Source organism: Chiroxiphia lanceolata, chromosome 1 (assembly GCF_009829145.1).
Source record: "Chiroxiphia lanceolata isolate bChiLan1 chromosome 1, bChiLan1.pri, whole genome shotgun sequence".
In the NCBI taxonomy this organism is placed as follows: Eukaryota; Metazoa; Chordata; class Aves; order Passeriformes; family Pipridae; genus Chiroxiphia; species Chiroxiphia lanceolata.
Window position 1 is genome coordinate 110,557,859 of NC_045637.1, and position 25,666 is coordinate 110,583,524.

General features: G+C 38.5%; 1 protein-coding gene across 7 annotated transcripts in view; it reads right to left on the reverse strand.

The window, feature by feature from the left end:
• The window catches only part of MYRIP (myosin VIIA and Rab interacting protein), a 210,054-nt gene that overhangs the window by 42,971 nt on the left and 141,417 nt on the right, over positions 1-25,666 (reverse strand). For 6 of the 7 annotated variants that reach the window (XM_032678771.1, XM_032678753.1, XM_032678725.1 and 3 more), the window contains 5 exons: positions 10,490-10,626; positions 8,712-8,795; positions 8,132-8,229; positions 7,723-7,803; positions 5,999-6,148 (listed from right to left, as the gene is read on the reverse strand). In XM_032678771.1, coding sequence (XP_032534662.1) covers positions 5,999-6,148; positions 7,723-7,803; positions 8,132-8,229; positions 8,712-8,795; positions 10,490-10,626 — 550 coding nt within the window. Of the gene's footprint in view, positions 1-5,998; positions 6,149-7,722; positions 7,804-8,131; positions 8,230-8,711; positions 8,796-10,489; positions 10,627-21,011; positions 21,505-25,666 lie in introns of those variants that run through there. The other variant, XM_032678760.1, reaches the window with a different exon arrangement.

Consider the following 25,666-nt stretch of genomic DNA (forward strand, 5'->3'; position numbering starts at 1 on the left):
CTGTCAGCAGGATGAATTACACAGCTGTATAAAAATACATAGATCCACATTTGGGTGCACATTGATTTTGGTTCAGTTTGGATTGGCTGACCTTGATGATCCAGAGACGGAAGGAAGGGTTATAAGGGAGAGAGACAGGAGGTTATTCCCCGATAAACCTATTGCTACTGGGCATGCAAGTAGCCTTACACCAACACCCACAGTGTCTGAGGGACAGCCCTTTCCCCCCTCCCTCTGGCCTCACATGTGAAAGTGCTACAGCTTTGATTGAAAGGAATTCATAAGCTAATAATAACGGATATTATATATTGTATGAAATTCAGTTTCATACATATGGTTTCATACAGATTCATATGGTTCTGAATATGAGTATAAACATCCTTTTATTGTACTTACAGAGCTAACAATTAGGAAAGTGCTAGGAGCATAAAATATAACAGTTCAATCAACATAACGGGTTTATGTGAACAAGTTTATTGAAGTTTGTGGAATAGAGGCTGATATACCAATGCAACTGTAATCCAAGCAGTGCCTTTACAAGGTACCCTTGTGCATTTAGCCATTACTGTTCCTCTTATGTTCACCTATGGCCCATTCTTTTTTCCTCCTCCCAAATTTGGAATATTGTATAACTCCTTAAAAAAAAAACCCAAACAAAACCCAAACACTTCCCAGTTGCATAAAACCTTTATTTGAAGACATTACTTGCGGAAGAAAGACTTAAGCAACAGCAAAAGCCAGATCCCTGGTTCTGGTGTAGGACAGTATGATTTGCATTTGCTACTAGTGCATGCCTCTGGGAGAGTGTGTGCATATAGGAGGGTAGGGGAGGGGGTGAGCTGGCATCTTTGTCTGAAGTCTAATTGCAGCCTCACACACAAACTTACCATTTTTGTCAAGTGAATACTCTTCACTAAACACAATTATTCTTTTTTTATTAATCTCTAGGTGTCTCGGTTCCCTATGCAACCCTTTGTGTCCTGTTCTGACCCTCATCAACAAAGTTGTGCTCAGCACAGCACGCACCCATCAGAGAGAATTGCTATATCTCCTACTCAAACAACCAACTGACAAAGGAAATCTTAAGTGTTCTCTGTTTATTTGCTTCTTGCTGTGACAGCATACACCCTGCTTTAATCTAAAAATAAAGTAAGACTTGTCAGGAAGCCTAGGTCTGGTTTTAAGTTAGACCTGAAAATTCTGAGATACCCAGGAATAAAGCTGGGAGAACAACATATGATCTAAATTATTTGGAAAATAACATTATAGAATGACCACCCACCTCTGTCCTCTCTCCTACGCCCTTAATACTGCCTTAATACCTGTCTTAGTTTGTTGAGAGTAAGTGTAGTGCAGCTAAATGTAGGCCTGCATGGGCTTGATCATGTACCTAGCATCCAAAATTGTCTTCTTGAACGTTTGTCAAGTGTATGGGTAGTATTATGAAACCAAAAATCAGTAATCTTATGCTAGAGATACATCTCAAGATGAAGTACAAACTCGAACTATACAAACAACTTTAAAAGGACAATGCTGTTGTGTTTAGCCTTGCATTGATTATTTAGTGACCTGAGCCTTAAAAACTAGTAGTAGTTGCTGAATCAGAACAGCAAAAGTAGTTGTATCCTATCTCTCTGCAGCAGTGGAAGGAGGGAAATCAACCAGATTACTACAGGCAGGGCTGTCTTAATCTGAAATCCAGATCACTTTTGCAGTGAGATTACAATATTACAATGTCATCTGTGAAGTCAGCAGATGTCAGTGTTATCTGCAATCTGGAAAGTACTCAGAGAAAGTTGGATTTTCACATAATAAATATTAATAAAAAAGACCCTTTTTTTAGAGCACTCAAAATGTACTGTTCTTTCCTATTCTGTGCAGAGAAGATGGTGCTGCAGCTGGCTTCTTTTGGAAGGAAACAAGATAGCAAATAACCCATCAGATCCAGCTGAGGGGCTTCTGGACGAATGCACACCTGCCTCATTGGAAGTAGGTCCCAGCAATACACGTCATGCAAACTTCAGATGGCAGCTCATGTATAAAAGCTAAAAGCTCCATCTTCCCTATGATGTGACACATTTATTAATTAGACATAAGTATGATGTTTCTGAGACAGAGTCATTGACAGGTAGTAACTGATGTCAGCTGGTATCAACTTCCTACAATGTTATGCCTCCCTCATCTGAAATCACTCTCCCACTGTGTTGTATGACTACTAAACAGGAATGCACCTCAAAATGGTTTTCTTCAAGTGCTTGTTTGAGACAAACCTAGCAAGGTATTGAGCATCTGCAAAACCTCCTCCTTGCAGAACCTTCCTTCTCTTTAAAACATATCAAATGGGGGGAAAAAATAAAGAAGAAAAAATAAACAGTCAGTACACTGTGGACCTTATAATTAGCTTAACCAGTAAATTTCTGCTTCCCCTGAGGTGCATCATAATGTGTATTTAATGAAATCCTCCTTTTCCCTATATCCCTAGCTGTTTTATATACTATAAATTATGGATGAGCTTCTGTTTATATGTGCAATCTTTTAGCTGTAAAATAAAGACCACTAATACAGCACTTAAAACACACCAGGGTGCCTGCACTCCATCAACGTTTAAATGGGATACAATATGCCAACTGGTCGTTTTCTCTCTCATTGGCAGTGATGTATAGAGGGGAACTGGACTGAGAAAGCAGAGGAGCATCTGCCCATTGCTCTAAGCTCCTCCTATCCCAACACTGTATAGCCTTTGCTTTTTGGTAATGAGAAACAGATGGTGCCATCCATCTCTTTTTATGGGATGGTGAAATAAAATATTCAGCCTTGTATGACTATTTTTAGCATGGGCAAGGGATCTCAAAGAAATCTAAGAGGAAAAAAGGGAAAGACAGTATCTATAGACACTACCACACCATAGTACTGCAGTTAAACAATCAATACTATATTTGGGGGAGGGGAACAGGGAGAAAGTTTAATATATTTAATGATGATCTCAAAGCAAGTGATTATGGATGAGCAAGGGAGGTAATGCAGGGCTTCCAGAGTCCAGTGGAAGTTTCTGGCTGATATGCATGAGCTGCATGCAAATAGCTGACATTAAAAGAAAAATTGCTTGGCAGGTATAACCACAAGGTGATACCTGGAATTATAGCACCCCTGACACTGAAAGCAAGTGACTTTGGTAATAAAATGCAATGCAACAATAAAATGGGTTTGTAAAGGCCAGTGTTATAACATGCAACTGCCCTATGTTGTATGTTACTAGCTTTATTGTGTGAGCAAAACTGCATGTATTATTTTCTACACTGAAGACAAATAAAAATATTTGCTCTGACATAAATTTCCAGTTTTAAATTATGAAATCCTGACTACCTTAATATTGCAATCCTTACCTCCCTTTCCCCTGCATGTCTGTCTTTTTGTTAATTGTTACTTCCTTCCTTTTATTTAATCTGTCCTGTTTCTCCTAATGTGTTTGCCAGGTACCAAAGAAATACTTAAATAGGGGAAGTTCTACTTAAATAATCCTTATTGGGAAACAGGTTCACATACATAACTCTGACATAACAACAGTCACCTTGGGTAGCTTTTGAAAAAAAATGAACACTTTTTTTTCTTTCTCCTTCCCTTGGGATTGTTGTGGCCACAATGTCTGTCTACAAAACCCTTGGTTACAGTAGGAACACCTGTGCTAATAAATTTGTTGCAACAGACCCCTTGTTAGCTGTAGTGTGTACTAATATTAAAAGGTTTTTTCCATTACAGGCAGCACTCCGCTCAAACTAAGTCAACACACACAGCTCAATGTCAGGATGTGTACACAAATCAAGAGTTTAGGGTTTTTTTTGTTGACGTAACATCATCAGTTAGGAACTAAGAAAACTTCATATATTGTAGTGGAACCCACGAAGATTTGCTGCTACAGACTTGGACTCAAGAGTTCCTGGGAGGGAGTAAGGAGCTTTGCCTGGAATGGGCATAGGGCCATAAGCCCTCTCTGCCAGCTTCTGTAGAAGCTAAGCTTTGTTTTGGAAAGAAAAAAATAATTGCGATTCTGTTGGCAGAAAAGATAACTTTTCTCCTATGATATACAGAGGAGAAACTGATGTAGTTTAATCCTGCAAATCTACTGACAGACACATGCTTCCCAATTGCAGCTGAATGAAAACAAAGTGCAACGGAAAGCGAACTCAGGAAAAGGAATCTGGGTTGTTTCAGCACGGTTGATGAGAATAAAGCAGGCTGTAACTGCTCTGCATTTGCTCTGCACAAATTGCCTTTCAGAAGGCTTTCCAGCAGGCCCTTTGTTAGAGCTTCTGTGACTTTAATTCTGCTAGTCTAATTGGCTAACATAACTGCAACTATATTAGCTATGGAACAACTGGAGCTACGCTTCCTTTCCAAGGGTGTTTTGTCATGCTAACGAAATTCTCCTCTGTTCAAAGCAAAGCAAAAATAAACACTTATACACTTCAAAGAATAAGGGAAAACAATAAAACAACCCTAGCAAAGCAAAAGGCAGAAACTAAACTTATGGGAGAGGTGAAAGAAATCACAGCAGATGGCCAAATTCATTTGTGTTCCTTAAAGCACTGTGGGGAGGCAATTGGAACAAATGGTGACAATGTGACAAAAAACTCTGTAAAGAGGTAGAGTGTCCTTATAAAGCACTGTACACATCTAGATCTCTACTACTGACTGATGGGTACAGAAGTGTTGAAGCTGTGCTCACCTTAGTGTGACATTTCTGCTACTCCAGTATTTTCCAGAAAGTCTACTATTACTAAAACCAATGAGCCTCCCTCTGGTAAAAAACTTAGGACTAAATTGTTACTTTAGAAGAGGATTTCAAAATGTATTGAGTTCAAGCTTAACTCTCCAAATGCAGAACAACAAGCTTCTGGTATAACGACCAAGGATTTGAACAGCATATATCTCTAGTTCCTGTCCTTAAACTCAAAAAAGAAACCTCACCTGAGTCAGATGCAAAATTAACTCTTTGTCCTGGCTCTTATATTCTGCAAGCAACTGGCCTAGGAGTGACAGAGCAAAGCTCTTAAACATGGTCACCCTGACTTCTGATCACCTGGTTAACAGCAGCATCTTATAAGCATTACACCTCCAACCTGGAAATAGGTGGGGGATTAGAATGCAAGTCTGTATCTCAGCAATTCTGGTATTCTGGCATAAATCTATTCTCATTGGGAGTGTAAGCTAGCAAACTTAGCTGGGAACTAAGACATAGCCCACGTTCAGTCCTGGTGGTTCTGCTCAGTGGGGGAGAGGTGGTTACTGGCACAGTAGCAGGACACTTAAATCACAGTATCAAAATGCACTGGAACTAACTCATCTGTCACTGTCTTCCCTCTCCCATTGTCAAACAGCCTGTCCAAGCCTACAGCTTATTTTAACTTCTTTTTACTTGCTGCTCTTTTAAAAGTGTTACTAATGCAGCTTGTCAGATTTTCTTCTGCTTTGTAGCGGGAGCTAAACACACTGTGCTGCAAAATAAGTTAAAGGAGGAAACACTCTTTAGTGTAAGACATAAATGGTGCTCTAGAGTTGGGTTTACTTTTTATTTGAGGGTGGTGGCTGTTTTCTTTAAGATTGCTAAAGAGAAAAAGAAATATTACAGAAATCTAATGTTATATGAAAGAAAATATAACGCTCAGCAAAAATCTAAAAAAAGCTAAGTGAGCAGAAAAACTGTTCAGAAAAATAAACACTGAGGTATTGAGTCCTATTAGCATTTAAATCAAGCAGTGAGATTTCTCATATCTGAAACTTACTACTCCCCAACACAGCACAATGTCTGCGATGTACTTCCATGGCCAGTGGGATGCTAGGAAAACATGCAACTGGGCAACAGGTTGTCCAGCCATAGGTTTAATGCCTGTTCTCTGCAAGTCTCTACATACCATTCCAGGCAAGAAGTATACTCATGCATGACTGCAATCTGCTGGTTTTATGCATCAGAAAACATCAATAGTTGTGCTGTGCCACTCACCCATAACGTGTAGGACCCCCTGCGGCTCCCTGGAAAAGTCAGCATGCTCTGATCTGAGACAGCGACAGACGCCAGGCCACTGCTCCTGGATGGTGGCCATTCAAAGTCGGCCTCGGCCTGCTCAGCTTTGCTTTTCTGCTTCTTTATAATCTGTAAGGTAGGAGAACAAGGGGTGGGAGGGGAGAGGAAAGACGAGCTCAGAAAGTACTGTCTGAGCTGTATGGAGAAAAACTACATTAACCCTGTGTACAAGGCAACCTGCCTAGGAAGAACATATGAGTTTCCCTTTGCTCTTGCTCCAGCTCGGGCAAAGGATGATTCTGACAACTTGCATGCACTTCTTCTCATCTGAAGTCATATTGCTTGCGAGCACATAAGCATTGATACAATAAATCAAAATCAAGGCCTGTGGGAACATTAATGAAGGTGAATTAAATAAACATGGAAACTTGTTGCTACAGTAACACTTTAAACATTAGCAGCATCTAAGTGTCAAGTATTTTCTCAGACAAGGCTTTTTGCCAAGAAACACAAAATACTACATATGAGGGGAATTTCAAATGCTCCCATGGCATCTAGACACATTTCTAGTGAAAACAATGAGGTCTTAGGTGTCTAGGCACTATTTTTGTTTTTGAAAATCTACACCATCTTAAGAGACAGAGATCATGGAGACTACCTGTCTCCCTTCACTGACAGATTCCACAACTTTCTTTGACTCAAATATAAAATATCTACAGAATATTATTATATGGCATAAAAGATCTTATTAGGCAGCTCTTCACAAAAGTGGTAGCAATTCGAGCTTGGCTGAGGCAGGCTCATGACTATGAAAGACTCAATAAGTGGAATTAATCTTCTAACATCCCTATTAAAAAAGAAGGCAGATTATTTTTCATTGAGAAAATTTTGCTCTTTGGCTTTTTTTAATAGCCTTATAAACAACATGTTTCTCTTCTGGTGTGTCATACATACACTGTTAAATGCCAAAGCCCATACACAGATGTGGCAACTAGCTTATTTCATATGGAAGGAGACTAACTTAGCAGACTGGTTACTTTACTGACCCCAGGAGCTCAACAGCACTCTGTTCATGCTCATCTTGCCTTGCTCCAAACTGTCCAGACAAACTCAACTGCCATTCTGCATCTGCAGCCCTCCACTTCCATTCTGCATCAGTGCCAACTGTGAGCTTTTCGGGGAGAAGAACGAGCTTTATGTAAAAAACCAAAGAAATCTGACACACCAAGGGTTCTGTGATTTTGTGTGTGTGTATCTAGAAGTATCATTAACAGAATTCCATTTTAATGGTTGATGTTTTCTTTGAATGTGTTGCAGATGCAGGGTTCAGCAGAGGGTATGATCAAGAGCCACACCTCTTGCCACTGGAAAACTTTGTGCCTTTGGGGAAGTGAAGTACAAATGTAAAATTCCATTGAGCAGGGGCCAAGATAGGATATCACAGACCTCAGGGAGTGGTACCTCTCAGCTCTGAGGGTGTAGGGCATCGGATTAGGCACTGGATTAATCTTATTTATAAATTGATCTCTCTGTCAGATGTAGCTGACTAAGCCCATACTGCCATAGTTGAAGTTCCAACTTGTCATTTACTTTACTTTCTATATTGGTATCATCCTTTTTGCTGTTAGTGGAGTTTGAGCTCACCAGACTAAAGCATTGTGTTTTGGCTATTAAACAAGCTAAGGAAAAAAAGCATCCCATACCTTCTGCACAATGGTTGTGGCCAGTTCTTCTATGAGGTCCTCCTTGTGCTCCTGCAAGTAACACGCTTCATTCTGCTTGTCCTGCATGAAAATGGATATCTGTATTTGCTAAAATCACATAAAACCAGCCTTTCCACAGAAGTTGTATAGATTGGGAAAGGGGTAATACACCCTACTGGCACTGTGGGAAAAAATTCCAGGCACTTAAATTGCATGTCACCTTCTGAAATGTAACATGCATCTTGGATACCAGTACATAAAACCCATGCCCAAATCTTTAGGTATAGCATGAGATAGCCACTACTTCTTTATGTTTTCTTTTGTATCTACTTGGTTTTGTACCACTACCCAAATCAAAAGAAACATAATTGTCCTATTTAAATTAATACATTTTGTTTGAGAGTGTTACCAGGCTGTCACTGTAGGTCTCTGCCTTAGAAATAGCTTCTTCCACTGCTTCCTCCGCAACACGTAAAGCCACAGCAAGGGTATCCATCATGCTGTGTCCTAGATGAAGAATAAGATAAAACCATCACGTTCTTTATATATGCACATTTTGCATAATGAGCTCCAAAATTCAGACATATTCTGGACATATATTAAAATCTTAAATTGTTCATGAAAAAGTTCATTTCCTCAATCCGTATTTATGCACAGTAAAATAAACAACTTAAGACAGATAAAGTTGTCTCAATCTCCATGTTTCTTCCTAAATGTAAATCTTAAACACAAGAAAACACAGTATTTTTGGAAGAGAAGTAACAAAAAATGAACATTAAGAAAATCACACTAGAACAGGCGCGTATCAGCGTAAATACTGAAGCAAAATATCCCAGCATCGTAGGCAAAAGACTTTTAGTATCCTGCTGAATGTTTTAGCCAAAGTATTTTTGGATCTGTGAACAAGACTTACCAGTGCTCTAAGCTACTTGTCCAGTAATTCAAAGTGTAAGGCCTGTGTTTAATCAAACGAGTTTTTAGCAGCATACCTTCTGTCTGTTGGTAGAATGTAGAGTCACTGCCACAAATGCTTCCTTCATTCTCAATGCTTCCTTCAAACAAACTCCCTTCAGCTAAAAAGAAAGACAGAATTTTGCTTTAGTATTAGATGTACCCATTAACAGCAGAGGCATTATTAGATTAGAATATTCACTCAGGATATGGTGGCAGCGCAAACAATGAGGCATAAACGGAAAATTCCTCCTAGCTGTTGTATAAATCATGACTGCAGCAGCTTTTGTACAAAACATGATTGCTTTTATATCAAGGACCTCTCATTCATTTTGGATTGAGAAAACTATTACTACAGTAAAAGAGAGAGGAAGAAGCTAAAAACTATTACTACAGTAAAAGAGAAAGGAAGAGGTTAGTAGGCATAAAACTCACATGGTGGAAGTTGAGTACAGGGAGTTTGCCTTCACTATGACATTTGGGGTTGAAATAGATTCTACATTTTAAAGGGCAATGCTGTATAAATAAGACACTTATACTAGTATTTATCTTCAAAGAGAACAAAAGGTTTACCTTACATTCACACAGAGAGTAGCAGAAAGTTAGCAATGACATTTAGACTCAAAGGCCTTCCTTAGAAAGGTCTCACAGAGAGTGCACGTGCCACTGCAACTTATCACTGCACCGTTCACACTTCCCTTCAAGGAACAAGTGAAACTATGGCTTAAGTAATGGCAACACATCATAAGAAAGTTCTGAAGCATCCGTTGCCACAGTTTTTACTTCCATTATCCCACTTCTTCCCTCAGTGACACAGATTTGCTTGTTTCATAAGTATTTGTTCTCCATTGTTAAGGAAACTTCTCAAGAAAAATGGATTTGATACCGAGAGAGAAAAAAGACTAATAAATCACAATTTAATGCATAGGTCACTTCTTCCTAGAAGATTTTATGTCAATTTTCATATGAAATACCTGAAATTTCCACTCAGGTATAGAGAGTCTACTTACCATCCTCAGTAATTTCAGAAAAAAGCAAAGACATAGAAAAATTACCAGTTTTTGTACAGATGTTAAAAGAATTACATTAGTGAAGTATCTGATCCAATAAATCCAATGAAATGTCAAATATTCAGCTAGCTGTGTTTTGAATAATTTGCTGAAGTTACCAGTATGACACCAAACTCCACTTCTTCCAACCCATTTTATATCTCCATTTTATACTCTTCTTATGGGGTGAGGCATTAGAACACCATAGTTAAGGGAGAATTGTGTCTTCATTTAAAAGGATGATGCCAATACTTTATCAGTAGCTTTTAACTATTTACAAATATGGATTAAAAAAAAAAAGGTGTGGCCAGTTTCAGATCCTTAAACATGCAAAACTCTAAGTGAGGGAATCTAAGTTTTGGTCAACTTGGATACTGAATGGATCCCATGTTAACAAAATTTTGTTTCAAGCACCACAGAAATATGCTCTAAGATCAAATGCTGCATGCAAAATTATTTTCTCATTCATTGACTACTCAGGACTGAAAAATTTTGAGACTCAAGCTAGAATACAAACTGCAATTTACTTTACAGACAGTTCTGTATCAGTGACATAATTAAGATAAAACATTCTTTGATTTCTTAAACAGCTCTCTAGACACTTCACTTTTTTTTTTTTCCTCCACTGAGGCATTTCTTTTGCAAAGAAAAAAAATTGCCTTAAAAAAAAGCTCTGTTGAAATGATCTCAGAATTTCCTTTGTCTCAACTTGTATGTTAAAGTATATTAGAATAAATCTTGTAAGAAATCAACACAGCTGTTCTTACCTATTGTATCAGGACAAACTCCGCTCTCCAGTCTGTGCTTCTTGTACAGGTTCTTCAGGACTTTGGCACTTCCAAAACACTTAAAGCGGCTTTTGACATTATTATAGTACCAATCCAGAGACTGGGTCCTTAGGAGCCTAAAACAGAAAAATAACCTACATATTTAGAATGATTCTACAAAAATAAATATAAAAAAAAAAAAGAAAGAGGATCTTTTAGACCTCACAGCATAAACATATTAATTTCTGAATACTTCTTTCTTGTTTGTAGTTTGCAAGTGTTTGGTATATTGAGGCAAAAAAACCCCCACAATGTAATTCATAAGTAAATATTTTCTTCACATTACCCAAAGTTTTATTTGGTTTTGGTTCTACCAGAAGAGGTGGCCTCCCCTTTTACATTATAATGCCAACACTACAGCCTCTTGAAAAATACAAACAAGACTTTGAACAGCACAGGAAGGTTTTAAAAATAGCCTATATTCAAACAGATTTACAGATACTGTAAGAACACCAGCCCATTAATGCACCACAAAAAAAATAACATTTACATAAAAATACATCACTGTTTTTATTTGGGGAAATCCGTAGAGTAGAAAAAGCCTAACCAGAGGACCTCAAAGCAGAATGAGCAAAGAATGGCACAACTGCACTTTGCTTTCTCACTTTCAACCAGAAGCATCACTGACGTCGATAATTCATCCTGATGGATTTCTCCCCAGAGTTCTGATACTTTTATAAAGCCATGAGATACTGGCAAGCTCTGTATTCTTTTCAATGTGGCATGTGACAACTTGCTTCACCTGTTACTTCAGCAGAGTGTGGAGAGAATCTGTGCCATATTCCCAGGCAACAACAACCACAGGTGACTGCAGGGCAACCCACAGTGGACCTTTACGTTTCCTACTGAGGGTGTCACTGGAGAGGGGGATTCTAGGGTTCTGCCTATAAATTAAAGCTGACTTATTTTTAGCACCAAGATTTTAGAGAACAAAATGCTAATGTTAGTATCCAGTGTCAATATAGGAACTCCTAAAGAAATGATGTTACTATCAGGAGTGCTGAACTCTCAGCACTTCCAGACCTGAACATATTCAGATGATTTAACTCCACTTTTTAAAGCTGAGGCTATGTGTGAAAAACCAAATAAAATGACAGTCCTCCTGTAACCTTTAGATTCTCCTTCAGGGACTCTGCAGTTTTCTTTATAATGTGCAAGGCAAGCGACAATGCACAATTTTTGTTTAACACACACCATTTCATAAGCAAATAAAACCTCACATATTTACAGACTAGCAATGTAGTTCTTACTCAGCACCGACTCTCAGGAGATAATTGGTAAGAAACAAATATTCTGAGCCTGGGGTTTCAACTATGTGTTTCCAGTCCAAATCCACATGTTTTAAGTTTCAGTATACTGATAAAAAAGGAACATCCACTTCACAGAAAGCAGAACATCATGATATAGTCCACTTTTCTGTCACCACTGGAAAGTGTTTAGTAGCAAACACTAGCAGTGGGAAATTAAAAATAAAAATCAATGACGCCTATCGTATTCAAACTGCGAACCCTTAAAGTTACATTAGTTGCTCTACTTAAGTCATGTGAAGAAAAAGCACATAATGAAAGAGAAGCCTATTTTTTCTGTATCCCGTGCCAGCAAGTAGATGCAGGAGAGGTATTTACAGATAATGTAAGAATATTAGTCCTTTACTATCTATTTGCACAGTAATATCCCAAGCCTAACTATGGCTCCCAGGAGGCTGATTGGTTTCGATATTCACCATTCTACAAATATAACTAACATGTGACAAGAGAAAAAATACTTTTTTTAATGGAAAATGTCTTTACACATGGTGCACAGATGATGGACATCTGATGAAACACAAGTGTCCAGAGCACAAGCAATGCCTTAGTTTGTCTGTGAAGTACAGAATTTCTGAATTCCTATAATACTGTCACCAAGAAATCTGTTAAGATGCTTGCCCAAGACCTGACCCACTGACCCAGGGCTCAGCTGCTGGCACAGTGATGAATCTGAATGGACGCAAATTTCTCTCTCAAACCTGCAATTCTTTGGCATTTTGAGAATCTGCCTTCTTTGTGGGCAGGAACCACTTGCTCTCATGGAAAGTGCATCAGAATGCTATACTTTCTGCTTGCTGAATTTGATTCACTTTTGTCCACTGAGTTTCTACAGGTGCTGAGAGTACAAGAGTTCAGTCAATAGCAGAGTAACAATCATTATGATGGATAAAACTGCACAACTGGGTTGGAAGTGGCTTAGCAAGAGTTATTGACCAGAAAGGATGCTCTTCTGCCCAGTGAATGCAGCTTTCTCCATGTGATTCACAAAACAGTTTCACAGCACCATCACCATTGGTGGACTCAGAGCACTGGGAGCCCTCAAACACATTGCTTTAGGGCTTTCAAGATCCCTACCAACTACCTTAGCATGTTTACTGAGTAACCTCAGTTTCACTAGCTCAAAACGCTAAACTTGTAATCTTGGAAGCCAAGTAGACCCAGTTCTTAATATTCAGACTGAGTGACAAGGTAAAAAAAGCAGAGTCACCTATCTTTGTACACCCCATGCAAGTTAAGATAGCCAGTTACAAATGCTGACCTGGCAGCTTGGGAAAAACAAAAGATGGGACTCATTGCAAGCTTGCTTCATCATCTTTTTTCCTGTGTCACCATCTTGTTCTGGGTTTGATCAATACTGTTTCTGTAAAAACAGAATGCTAGCAGCACTGGTTTTTTTATGAAATAAGAGTGTTTTGCAACTAAAACAGGTTTTGTATTTGTAATAATTACATTTTCTGTATGTGAACTTCAGAAGATTCAAAAGGATAGAGATTATACATCTCAAAGCAACAATGAACGGAGATGCTTGCCTCTTTGTACTAGTTAATCTGGTGTAAACATGAGGATTGGGATTTTATTTTTTAGATTTCCTCACTGCTGCAAGATTAACACTTCATGAGTAACCTAATCATGTCATGCTTCTCTCCTATGTGTTGGAGAGATACCAACAACTCCAAATCTATGCCTCTGGCCTGTACATGTTTTATAACAGATTACAATGCCTCCTCTAAAGCTTTTCAGCCTCTTAACTTTCAAATAAGTCACAATGTCCCTGCTGATTCCTCCTAGGGAGAAAGGATTTGGAGAAGAGAGAACTTCTCTTATAGGTATTAAAATAAAGGACCCACTCAAAAGAGAAATAAGAGTGCTTTTGCCTTATTTCAAAATCCTTTAATGTTGACCTATATTTTAAAGCTGTTTTCTGCAAAAGCGGTCCACGAGTCCAGAATAATGAAAGACTATGACAGCGCTAGCATTAAATTGTTGGAATGAAACCTTTCCCTTATTAATTCTAATAGAAAGTGTGCAAGTTCTCTCTGTGAAAGAAAAGTTCACACTTTAGGGATATTAGTTGTCTGCATTTTAAAGAAGCAGGACTGGTTAAAGCCATTTCTTGCTCTTTCTGTACCACAAAAACTGTTATGTCTTTATTGCTAAATAGTAGCTTTAAATACTAAGGACATTATTTATGTTACATAATATTGCTATGGAGTTGAGTTACATTTTGATGTGCTTTTGGCAGAGGAGAATACTGTGATTTTAAGATTCTGCCTTACTAGCAAGTGTGAAAGCTAGGCAGACACTTTTGATTTAATAACATTAAAATCTGAATGAGTATGAAAAAGTCTCTGTCCTTTTTATAATGAAGCAATGTGTTTGTCTTAATCAAACAGCACTATAAGAGAGAATAAGTCCATTAAAATCTTTACAAGTTGTTTTCAGTACATTTTGCACCTGCAGCACCCAAATAGTAAAGTTTTAATATTTTCCTGATGAAAAAAATACACCAGCTGTGCCGTGGAGTGGCAACATGTACCATCTCTCTCATTATTAGTGATTGCCACAAGAAGATCACATGAAAAACATCACTCACACAAGTACTCACTACTCAAAACACAGAAGGTTCTTTGGTGACTAATTTACCAATTTAATTCTTTTCTGTTCTAAAACGTTGTGAGGTTTTACTTATTCTAAAGGCAATATGAAGCTTCTTCAAGAAATTTTCTCAAAAAGGTATTACAAACTTAATATTCATTCTTGCTGTTAATTCGTAAGCAAGCTGGACTACAAGGAAGCATTTTATAATAAAAATATTTTTCCGTTTGCCATTTTTCCATGAACTCTGTGAAAAGTTTTCCTCCACAAGGTGAACTTGTCACTTACTGAGCTGCAGTCTTTCTGTAAGTCTGGAGGTGCTTCCTGAAATCCAAACTTACATTATTTGTCAGAGTGAACATATAATCACTAGGAGTTTCCTTGCTGCTGACTTGCACTGGAAAATGAAGCTTCCTTTTTCAGCTTTTCAAATCTATGTTAATGCATCTTCAATAACTTTGTGCCAACAGTTAGGCCAGTAAACTCTTCTAGCCCCTCAATGGCCATCCTGTGCTTCTCCTGCTGCGCAGAGGACCTAGTGTAACATCCAACCTCCAGTCACTCGAGATCTGCATTCAGCAATTCGCTCATTTCACTCAGGAATGGAGCTGCTTTACAATTATTGGGCCTTTTTACTTTTGCGGATGTGACAATTTTTAAAAATTAAGTAAAGAAAATTTAAAAAGTCAAACAAACCCACCTCTGAAATACAGGACTATCCACAGATCAGAACTGCTGCTCTATTGGACACTCCAAAACACAACCACAACAAACTGAAGAAATATTAGATGTTAGTGGAAACTGTTAGTGGAAAAGCAACATCAATGTTTAGTTTTCACTCTTTGAAAGCACCCCAAGGCTTCTTGAGTTGCCTTGAGGCTCAGCCATGAGTGAAGTGATGGAGGGAGTGGGAACCAGAAGACTGCCTACTGAACCATATCAGATTTGGGACAGCGGTGGACAGGGTGCCTCCAAAGCAGACCTGCTTAGCCACACTGCTGGTCTGGAGGCAGAGTCATGCTGCAGTTAAATATTAAATATTCTTGTCTTTAACCCTGATGTTCCCTCACAGACAGGTGACTGGTGCTGTGGGACTGACATCCTTGAAACCTTGGCCCCTCCTGGGGAGCTGCACATCCATCACCCTCTGGCTTGCATTACTGCCATGTTATGCACCAGTGGTTGGGAAACTCCAGCTAATACAGATTAAGCTGTCTCAGGCACGCCGGCTGTCACAGGCCCCCCCAACATGGGCTCTCTCCCCATACTGACACACACAATATGAAGCTCAAGGCCCTTGTTTTCATTTTGCAGCACTAAGTGGCCTCAACCTGGTGCCCAAGGAAACAATTAGGATTTAACCTGTCGCTTTTTATTTACTAGATTTGGAGTAAAATTGCTTCAAACTCAACATCTTAAAATATTTCTCTGCCAATAGCAATATCTGCTTTTCTCCTTGGGCTGATGTTTTAGAGCTTGTAATGTACTGCTCATTGTAAATTGTTGAATTAAAGGGTTTCTGTTCCTTTCAGTTTCAGTGAAATCAAACATACTTCCAGGGTCAAGAATGCAACTTCACCTTCATTCCCTTCAGGATGAATCATTATTATAGCACACAAACAACACACACATGAATATGCCGCCAATGCTCAGTTCTCTAAAAATCAGACTCTAAAAACATATATTGAGAAAGTTCAGCACCCTGAAGCCCTGAACTTTGGCCAAGCTCATGTCATTTCAAGCTGGCACTTATATTTCCCTGATCGTTTTGCATCTATCCCCTGCCTATGAAAGGCAGTTGTTCACACCTCAAGAGTAACAGCTCTTAATCATTTAGTCCAGCATGCCACTGTTAAGACTTTGAAACATTTCCTTCCCAAGCTTTAAGTTGAAATTCTATTTATTTTTTTTCTTCATGGCATTCTGCAGATCACCTATCATTCAAGAAGTGCTGTTCCAGAAAATTTCTTCCTCCAATTATCCACAGTAGGAGTCTGCACATGGATTACACTGTGACACGTGGAAGTGCCATGGCACACTGACTCTGCGGGTGCTTTCCAGGAAAGGCTACAGCAGTGCTCTGTGGTCAGCAAAGTCCAAGTAACAGTAGAGGAGAGACTGTCTCAGGTCAAAGAATCTACCCCAGAATGAAAACTGTGCAGCCCAGTGAAAATATCATCTGTCTTTCTCACAAGAGGAACAAAACAACTGTCCGTGTCCCTCACAGTGAAATCATGACTTTCCTGTGCCAGCCCAGTAACTTCACTGCAGTCTACAGTATGTTAATTATTCAGAGAGCTCAACCAGCAGTACAGTACTACATAAGGAATTTCCTAAAAAACCCCACATCCTTCCAGCCATTCACTGAGAAATGCACTGCTCTGGTTTGGGTTTTTAAATTCCAGCATGGAGCAATATACATGAAATAATAAATTAAGGTTAGCGGAGAGAAAACAAAGTTGTGTTTGTTTGTTTACAAAAGACAGCTGTATATATAACCCTCAAATTTGCTTACTCTGTCTCCTTTACCTCTGAAATCAGCAATCAAGAAGTTGGGCGAGGGGAACAGAGTAGGTTTTATACTGAAAACATACATATACTTTATGAATGGAAGAAAGACCAAAACTCATAACAAGCTCATCTAATCCTGGTTATTGAAGGAGGTGCTAAAACCTCTACCACCCTGGCCCCTTTAAATCAAGCCTCAGTGCCTTTCTGAAGGGAGATGACAAGGACTGGTCCCAGCAGTGTATGCCTAAGTGCAGGAATCACTTGCTGTGTTACAAAGCAGGCTGCAGTAAGTGATTGCTAGTTTGTAAAAATAGGATCATGAGCCATACTAGTTCAAATAGAGGGTTCACCTAGCCTCTTACTCTATCTCTGGCCACTGGCAGATACTAGGAAAGAAATGACAGAAAAGCTGCAAGTGTGGAGCAACCCTGATCTCAGCACACTCTGCATTCTCAGCTCAGGACTCTGTTTGACATTAAACCAAACTACCCTCAAAAGACACTTATTGATGGACTTATATTCCATAAATTTGGCTATCTCTTACCTAAGTCTAGGCGTACTTCTGGCCTGCTCAGAGCTCTCTGATACTAAGAGTCTGCAGGTACATGCCATATAGAGATGCTTTGCCTTTCTTCGCTTAAACACCTACCTCCTAATTCTCTGGATGCCCCATATATGCCCTGACATGGGATGCTGCAGTAAAGCTGTGTAACACTGGCATGCAAAACTGGGAACAAGCTTAAGTGAAAATACAGGCACTATAGAACACCTGAGGAAAACCAGCAGATAATGAGCTGGTTTCAAAATGAGTCCAAGTTAATGTAGAATCACATTTCCCTTTACTGGGCAACATTTCAAAGCCCACTAACAAATGAGAAATATCTTAAATATGTGGAATGCAGAATCCACTAAAAACCCTTTCTCCATTCACAGACATTTCTCTGTGCCATAGGTTTGTGACCAATATGCTCATTGGTAGTCTGTTCTAATCTAATCTATGTTAAAAAACCCACGAGATTGCTGATCCTTAAACATATAATTCAATTATTGGACAGTAATCAGTATGTAAAAATCAGGAGTCAAATGTGTCTCTAACAGTCTTTTTCAAAACAAGAATGGAGAAGATACAGGTGACCCTATTTTAAAAAAAAATCACAGACTTAACCCATGTTTTATTAAATAAAAGAAAAAAGAGAAAGATTAATGGCAATTTGTAATTCCTATGCTAATCTTTCTTTCCTCCAGCAGGAAAACAGACATAAGAATAGAACATGTCAGCATTTAACTGAGCTATTTTGCCCTGTATTTTCCCTGTGAGGCTGCATGTCAGGAATCCCTGGCTCATCAAATGAATACTCCCAGAAAGCATGTTTTGTTTTAGGGTAATCCAAGTGCAGTTATGAAAGTCAATTTTTAAAAAGAAGAGGGTTTTCAAACCCAGTGCTCCACTGTAATTTAGCTGACTACAAATGCCAGGGGTGAAAACATGATCATGGAGAGTTAACAGCAGTTAAAGCAATGACCTAAGAAGGGGCAGGACCTCTCTTCAGGCATCTACCAGCAGTAAAAGATGTAAGAATCCATACCCAATACAGCTCCTGACATTATCTCAGCAAGACCTAATAAGATTTTGCAATAACAACACGCTGATAAAGATGTTTTCCATGTCTTACAGTCATTAGTGAATATTCTTTCTCTATTTTTGCTTTGTAAAGTGAACATTAGTCAACTGGCATTTATTTATTCAGAGTTGACTTCTGAACCTGTAAGTTCAAAAGGCTGCGTTGCAGGGGAGCTTGCAGAGAGCTTGCAGTACAAGTTACTGCTGCTTTCAAGGCACTTTGGCAGAGCCTTAGGCCATGAAAGAAATAGGATCACATAGGTGTTCCCCTTGCCCCCACACCTGATGAGCTATATCTAGATCACTCCCAGCAGATATACAGATAGTCTGTTCTTAATGACTGCTGATGCTGCAGAGCTCCTCAGCCATCCACTCTGGTCTTTTCCTATCCTAACGTTGAAAGGTTTGCTTAGCATTTAAGCTGAACCTTCCTGGTTTCTATTTAAACAAGAGAGTTTAAGATGTTTGCTCTTTTCCTTTTTCATTTTTTCAAGGCTAATGAATCCTGTTTCACCTCAGATCGTGTTTTAGTAATCTAATCATTCTCACTGGTTTTTTTTTCCTGGGATGCGGAAGAAAATACCCAAGTGGTCTATAGTGTTGTTTAAATACAGACCCAGAACTGATAATTTGAGGCCATACCAGTACTCTTTCAAGAAAACCAAATGTAACTGTGGGGATAAGACTTAGCACAGCACAGTCCCTATGGATGACATCCCACCAGATATGTCATACTGATACTGAATCTGGGCAATGCAATGCTGTGAGTCACACATCCTTCAAAATCTTGCTGAGGCTTGCACCATGGAAACTGTCAACTCTTAAAAAAAAAAAAAAATCTGGTTGAACTAAGTCAAGGCTATTTTCACTCCACCTTTTCTTTAAACTGACAATGACATGGATGCCACTTTTATAAATGAGGTTTAAAGACCTCTCACTGGCACTCAGCTGCTACACCTTGTTATCAACCAGCAAATAACTCTCCTGCATAAGAGAACCATGAACCCTGTCCTTCACAAGAAGCCTTATGGTCATATCCATAACACTACCAACTCCACATGCACGAAAAGCCCAGTTCTCATCATTTTACTCTTGCTTTCACTTCTAGGTTGGTGTGTAACAAGCCCCAGATGTTACTGCAGCCACTGTGGATCACTCAGTGGCCAAAGCTGGTCTGTAGAGCTCATCACTAATTGTGTAAATGAAAACTGAGAACTCGTCCCCTTCTCAGCCCTTCTAGGTGTATATTTCATTCAATGCCTGGAAATTGCTTCCCCACCACATTGCCAAGTATTTTCATTAAAGCCTTTCATTAAAATGTATATCTTTACACAGCTCATTAACACTACCTGTCAACCCAGACGAAAATTAAATAAGTAGCCATTGGATATTTGAAACTAATGGAAACAAGTCCAAATGCCCGTGTAAAAGCTGGAACACTTGGATACTGCGAAAATGAAACTTTCTACATGTTTACTTCAAAGTGCTTTCGGTAAGGTTATTTTACATTACATAATACTGTCCTGACATTTGTATATGATCCACAGGATTTACTTCATGACATAAAAATCATAAACATACAAATAAAATATTACCATTAACATAAATCTTTCCCCCTTAAGTAATTTCCCCCCCAAATTTATTTTCATGTAAAATCTTGGGTTTTGTTTTTTGCATTTTTTTTTTTAATCTTCATTTGCAGTAAAATACATTTTCAATATCCCACATTTTTCAAAGGAAAGAAATTCTATATTCTGGCCATCTGAGACTAGATAATTTTCTAGGCAAATTGTAAGAATTAATCAATACTGCATCACTAGTAAATTTATGACACTCACATGCACACAACATGCCAAAGCAAAACGCAAATAAACATGAATCACAGCAAGTTATTACAGCTACACTGAACACACATATATTGTCTTTCTCTGTCATATTTGTTTTTGCTTGCTACAATGCATCAGTGTAATTTTTATTTCAGATTTCTGAAAGACGACAAGCAACAAGAACAAAAATCCACACTGACAGTACCTCAAAATTAATATATCCTGCTGCTTTTCTTAAAAACAACAGTAATAGATATTAATAAATTCTCAATTGGAGAGACATTAACTTCCTGCTGTGCTATTGCTATGAATTTATCCTTTGCACCTACCCACTGAAGTGAAGGAAAATTCATACAGAAACCTCATGTAAATAAACTTCAGAATTCAGAGAGCAACATCAAAACACCCTCAGGAACATCTGGTCATCGAACTTTGCATTCATGTTACCGAAACAGAAGCGTTTACAGTCAAAATACAACTGAACATAAATGGCTATGAATAAATACACCATTCACCCACACAAAAAATGTCTTCCATAACCACAGAAGATACCAAATGAAACAAAAGGACATAAAGGCACTTTGATACATTACTCATATTACCTAAGTGAAGGCTTTTTTAATCCATAGATTCTCGAAAAACAGCTGAACAACAAAAAAAAGTAAGGTCGATGAAGCATAAAAATTTTCATGAAAGAGATGCAAACTCTGCTCTATCAGAAAAAAATTCCAGAGGATAAACCATGCAAATTAATTCTGTAATCCTGATTAGAAAAATACGCATGGCTTTTAATATAGAGCTCAAGAACACAAAAAAGACAACAATCCTCTGCTTGAAGGTCTGTTTCTATTCTTATATTGGGAGAAAGCTGTGAACAAACAGCTGTGAAATGCCAGGGAAGATGAGAAGATTCATCACCACGTAAAATCAAAGAGAAAGTTGGGCTCATTTCAAGATTATTTAAAAAAGAAAGAGGGGGAAAAAAAAGAGAAAAATACTTTAAAAAAGGCACCAAAAATCTTAACACTTTGCTGGGAAGCAAAGAGCTGCAATTTCGGTTCCTATCTTTTGTACTGGTTATCTCATCCCGCAAGCCCAACTTCTGCTGAAGTAAGCTGCACTGTTTTTTTCCAGGAGTTGTGCACACAGTGATTCCACCACCCCTTTCTGAGATGACATACTTGTAGCTTTGTGACTCCCTAAGCCACAGAATAGCTTAAGAAACACACTGTTCAGCTGGAGGCAGTGCCATGTTATCCAGCAGGAACATGACACCTCCAAATCCAAGACCTATGCAGGTCCCTAGCTGGGAGGTGTAAGAAATGTACTTCCTTGCTTCCCATCCACCATTGTGGAAGGAGGAAGAATTCAACAGAGTGATGGTGCGCTCCCCAGAGAGCAAACTACCTGGACATGGTTCAGATGTTTATCCAGAAGTTCAAGCAATAAGATTTGCTTGAACTACAATGGAAAATGAGTTAGATGTAGAATAACTGGTCAGCCCTGGGAGGTGGGCTCAGTCAACCACTGCACCTCAGCAGCTCTTCCCAGAATAAGCCAAGGGCAAGGACTGAGCGAGGGTCTCTGATGCTGCATAACAGTACTCTCTACTGCTCTGTGCAAGTGAGCATCCTGAGTATCCCATGTGTTCCTCCTAACTTGCTTACCATTCTCTTTCTGCTTTTCTGTATGTTGTGCTACTTGTGAGTGGAGCTCTCATTGATTAAGTCTTTAAAACATCCTTTATATATATTTTTTAAAAATAATTTGTCCTTTTTCAAACTGATTCCATAGTCACTGCATTTAAAATGTGGAGGTTTTCCGGGTTGCAGAGAAAATATTTTTAGTTAGGAGCTTTATTGTGCAAGCTGTCTAGCAGTCTGACAAAAGCTAAATTCCAGCTTATGGCTGAAAACCGTAGGAAAAATTCCAAAGCCTTTACAAATTATACAAATGAGACTTTAATCCCAGCCGGCCTCACTAACAGGGACTCTACATCTGGGCACACATACAAATGTACTTTTCATATGGATTTTCAGTTACTTGAATAATGAAAAATAAAAAAAAAAAAACAAACTCACATCGGTATTTTTGTAAATACTTGTATCACAGTAATAAAAAACCAAACAGTCCTGCAAGCACAGATTAGCCAGACTGTCAGAGAAATACAGCTGTTTCTCAAAACTGGTCCTGCTTTGAGCTCTTGGGTCAAACTGATCTACTGTCCAGAGGATTCACTTCTCTAACAAATAGAAAGCTTCAAAGCCATTCAAGCCTCCTGTCTTCTCCACGGCAAGCTTATTCTCATCTGCACAAGGCAAGGGGTATCCTCCTCATAGGGCCACGCAGTTGTGCTAAGATGTATGTGATATGAGCAAGTGTGAACAACAGCAATCAAGAAAAATGGGAGGAACTAGAAGAATCAGTGTATGAACAAGTGGGATGAAAACAGGAAGAGCTGCAAAGCTACCCTGGTCATGCACATGGAGATGACAGCATGCAGTGGGTCTTTGAGTCCCTTAGTGCTGGCCTTCAACTGCTGGCAATGAGTGGAGCGCAAACATCACAGCCCTTCTCTGCTATGTCCGCAATGCTTGTTTGAGAAGAGTCTCCACTTCCCTCACATGCCAAGGACTTTTGAGTTCCCATTAAACTGGGATTGATATGTGGTAGCCAAAGGATTTATGTAACTTGACCTAGATGTCTCTTCCTGCTTTAACTGCATGAGGCATCACTACCACAACTTTTCATGGTTAAGGTAAACCCAAAGAGGTAATTTTTTAAAAATAAGAAATCAAGTTCTATCTAACATTTTTCCAACCATGCTGCTTAAGGCCCTAAGTGATTTAGTGCAGACTTGCTGCATACAGACATGCTTGTAGTTTCATTTGACAGTGGCAGAAAATGTCCCATTGTAATAACAGGAGGTGTCTTTATTTGGGCATCCCTCCTGTGTGTGACAAGCACAGGGAGAGATGCCACCAACAGAAGATATTTGTAATTTCTGAGACATCATTTACTCTCACCTCTCTCCAAAGGAGATGGAATTTAGGTCCCTTCTCAAGCAGAACCTCTCATAAAAACAGAGAAACTTGACAGCAGTTTCTGGGGAAGAAATCCTATCTATAGGATTTCCTGCTGAACAGGCTGGTTATTGAATTACCAGCTGCTAATATGGCTCATGATGCTGCCAAATGGCTGCTGGGCCTGAGTGGGTTGGAGACAGAGTGTGTGTGTGTGTGTGTGTGTGTGTGTGTGTGTGTGTGTGTGTGTCTATCCTGAGAATCTAAGGTAGATGCCTTAAAAAACATTAAAATGTTCTTTCTCTCTGCGCATACACAGTACATTTGTAGGTAGCTCTCATGCTCTCCCTCCCCCTTTTTTCTTGTCATTCCTTTCTCTCCATTCTTCCTCCTTTTCTTAGCAAAACATAAAAGTTGGGATAAATGATTCACTTGCATTACTGAAGACAAATTTGGAGAGTACTGAGGCAGGCAGGTAGAAGGCAATACACTAAGAATGTTCCCAGTGTATGTGTTGCTTCATTAACGACTTGTCCAGAAGATCCAGGGATATGAAATGTCTAGTATATATAATGCTTAAATTTTATCACACAGGGGGTGCAATTCTGCATTTGCCCTGTTGAAAAGCTGCTAAAGTAAATACCCATGGGAAAATAATTAAATTATCATTTTTAAAGGACGTTTTTTATGGATCAAGCACACATATTTTCAATCAAAACAAGTTAAAATTATTTTGGACCCAGAAAAGCATTAAAAGAATTATATCATTGAGACACAGAACAGATTAGTCTTTAAGAAGATAGATTAAACTATATGGAGTCAGATGGATACATTAAATCTGGTAATTGTGTAAAGGAAAGTGAAAAGATAAAGCAAATTATCTCTTCTAGATATGAAACAAACAAACCTTGACTACTCAAGGGTGTTAACCCTCAACTTTTCCTTTAGTTATGATGAACTTTTGTTAAAAAAAGTACTCTTTCTTATTTTTCATTCGTTTTTGAAACTGAGTACAGACCCCACAGGTAGAAACACCAGGAAAGGAGGGAAAACACACAAAAATCAGAAAAAACCCCTGTCTGACTTGAGTTTCAAGATGGAAAAAAAAGTCATTCTTCTCTCCCAGTCCCCAAAAGTAACAGGCTGTACTAATATAAAGTATCAAGAGTATGCTTACTTTCAGCATATTACAGGAAATAATAAAAAGATCTACATTCATGGACCTAGAATGAATCATACTTTCAATAATGACAGGTTAGTAGTGCTGCTCTAATATATTTAGGTTTTATACATCTGATCCATCTCAATATTATTAAATAACACAATCTCAGATGATAATAACAAATACATTTCAAGCTGCAACAATGAGACTACTTATTAAGTATAGCTAAAATAAAAACACAGGTAGTGAAAAGAGATTTTCCAGTAAATGTCTGGAAACAGAGTCAAAAACAAGAACTTCTTTAGTAAATAGTAACCAAAAGTATTTTTCAGGTCAGAGTCAACTACTAAGCCTGTGATACAGCCTATGATCCAACTCTTAATTTTTTGAGAGATTAACTCTGTAAGGGACAAAGTGCCACAATTCAACAGTAAGTGAAGTAGCTAATAAAACTAATTTACATATATCCTACTTCATGCTACATTTTTATATTTTTTTTGCTACTTTTTACAATCAGTAAGTATATATCATATATCACAGTTATTTAAAACTTACTACCTCATTGACAACACCATTATTTTAAATCAATAAAGATCTTTGAAAGGAAGCTGACTAAAATCTCAACAAGCAAATAAAAGAAATGGCCAAATATCCTTTAAATCCACTGAGGTACCAAAAGACTCGCTTCCAATTACTTTGGAAATCCAGCATGTTGAGAAAGGAATTCAGATATCTTGACTCCAGAGTTTGCATTTTCGACTGAAGTTGACCCCTTTCTAATTCTGAGCCATTAAACATTTGTCTTAAAGCTCTGTTTTCATATCTGCAATTTGTTCAAATTAGATATTTCAGACTAGATACTTGTGTTGAAGAGAAAAGGAAACCAATACTCTCAAAGTCTCTACGCACGAAGAACTGTGAGCGAGATCAAAGAGTCGAATAAGGCAATGTGACAATGCGTGCAATCTTCTTCCAAATCCACTAGACAAGCAGAATATCTGAACCTGGAAACAGCCGGAAACCAAGGATTTTGCAGATTGTTTTTTTAAGATATACGGCAAGAATTATTAAT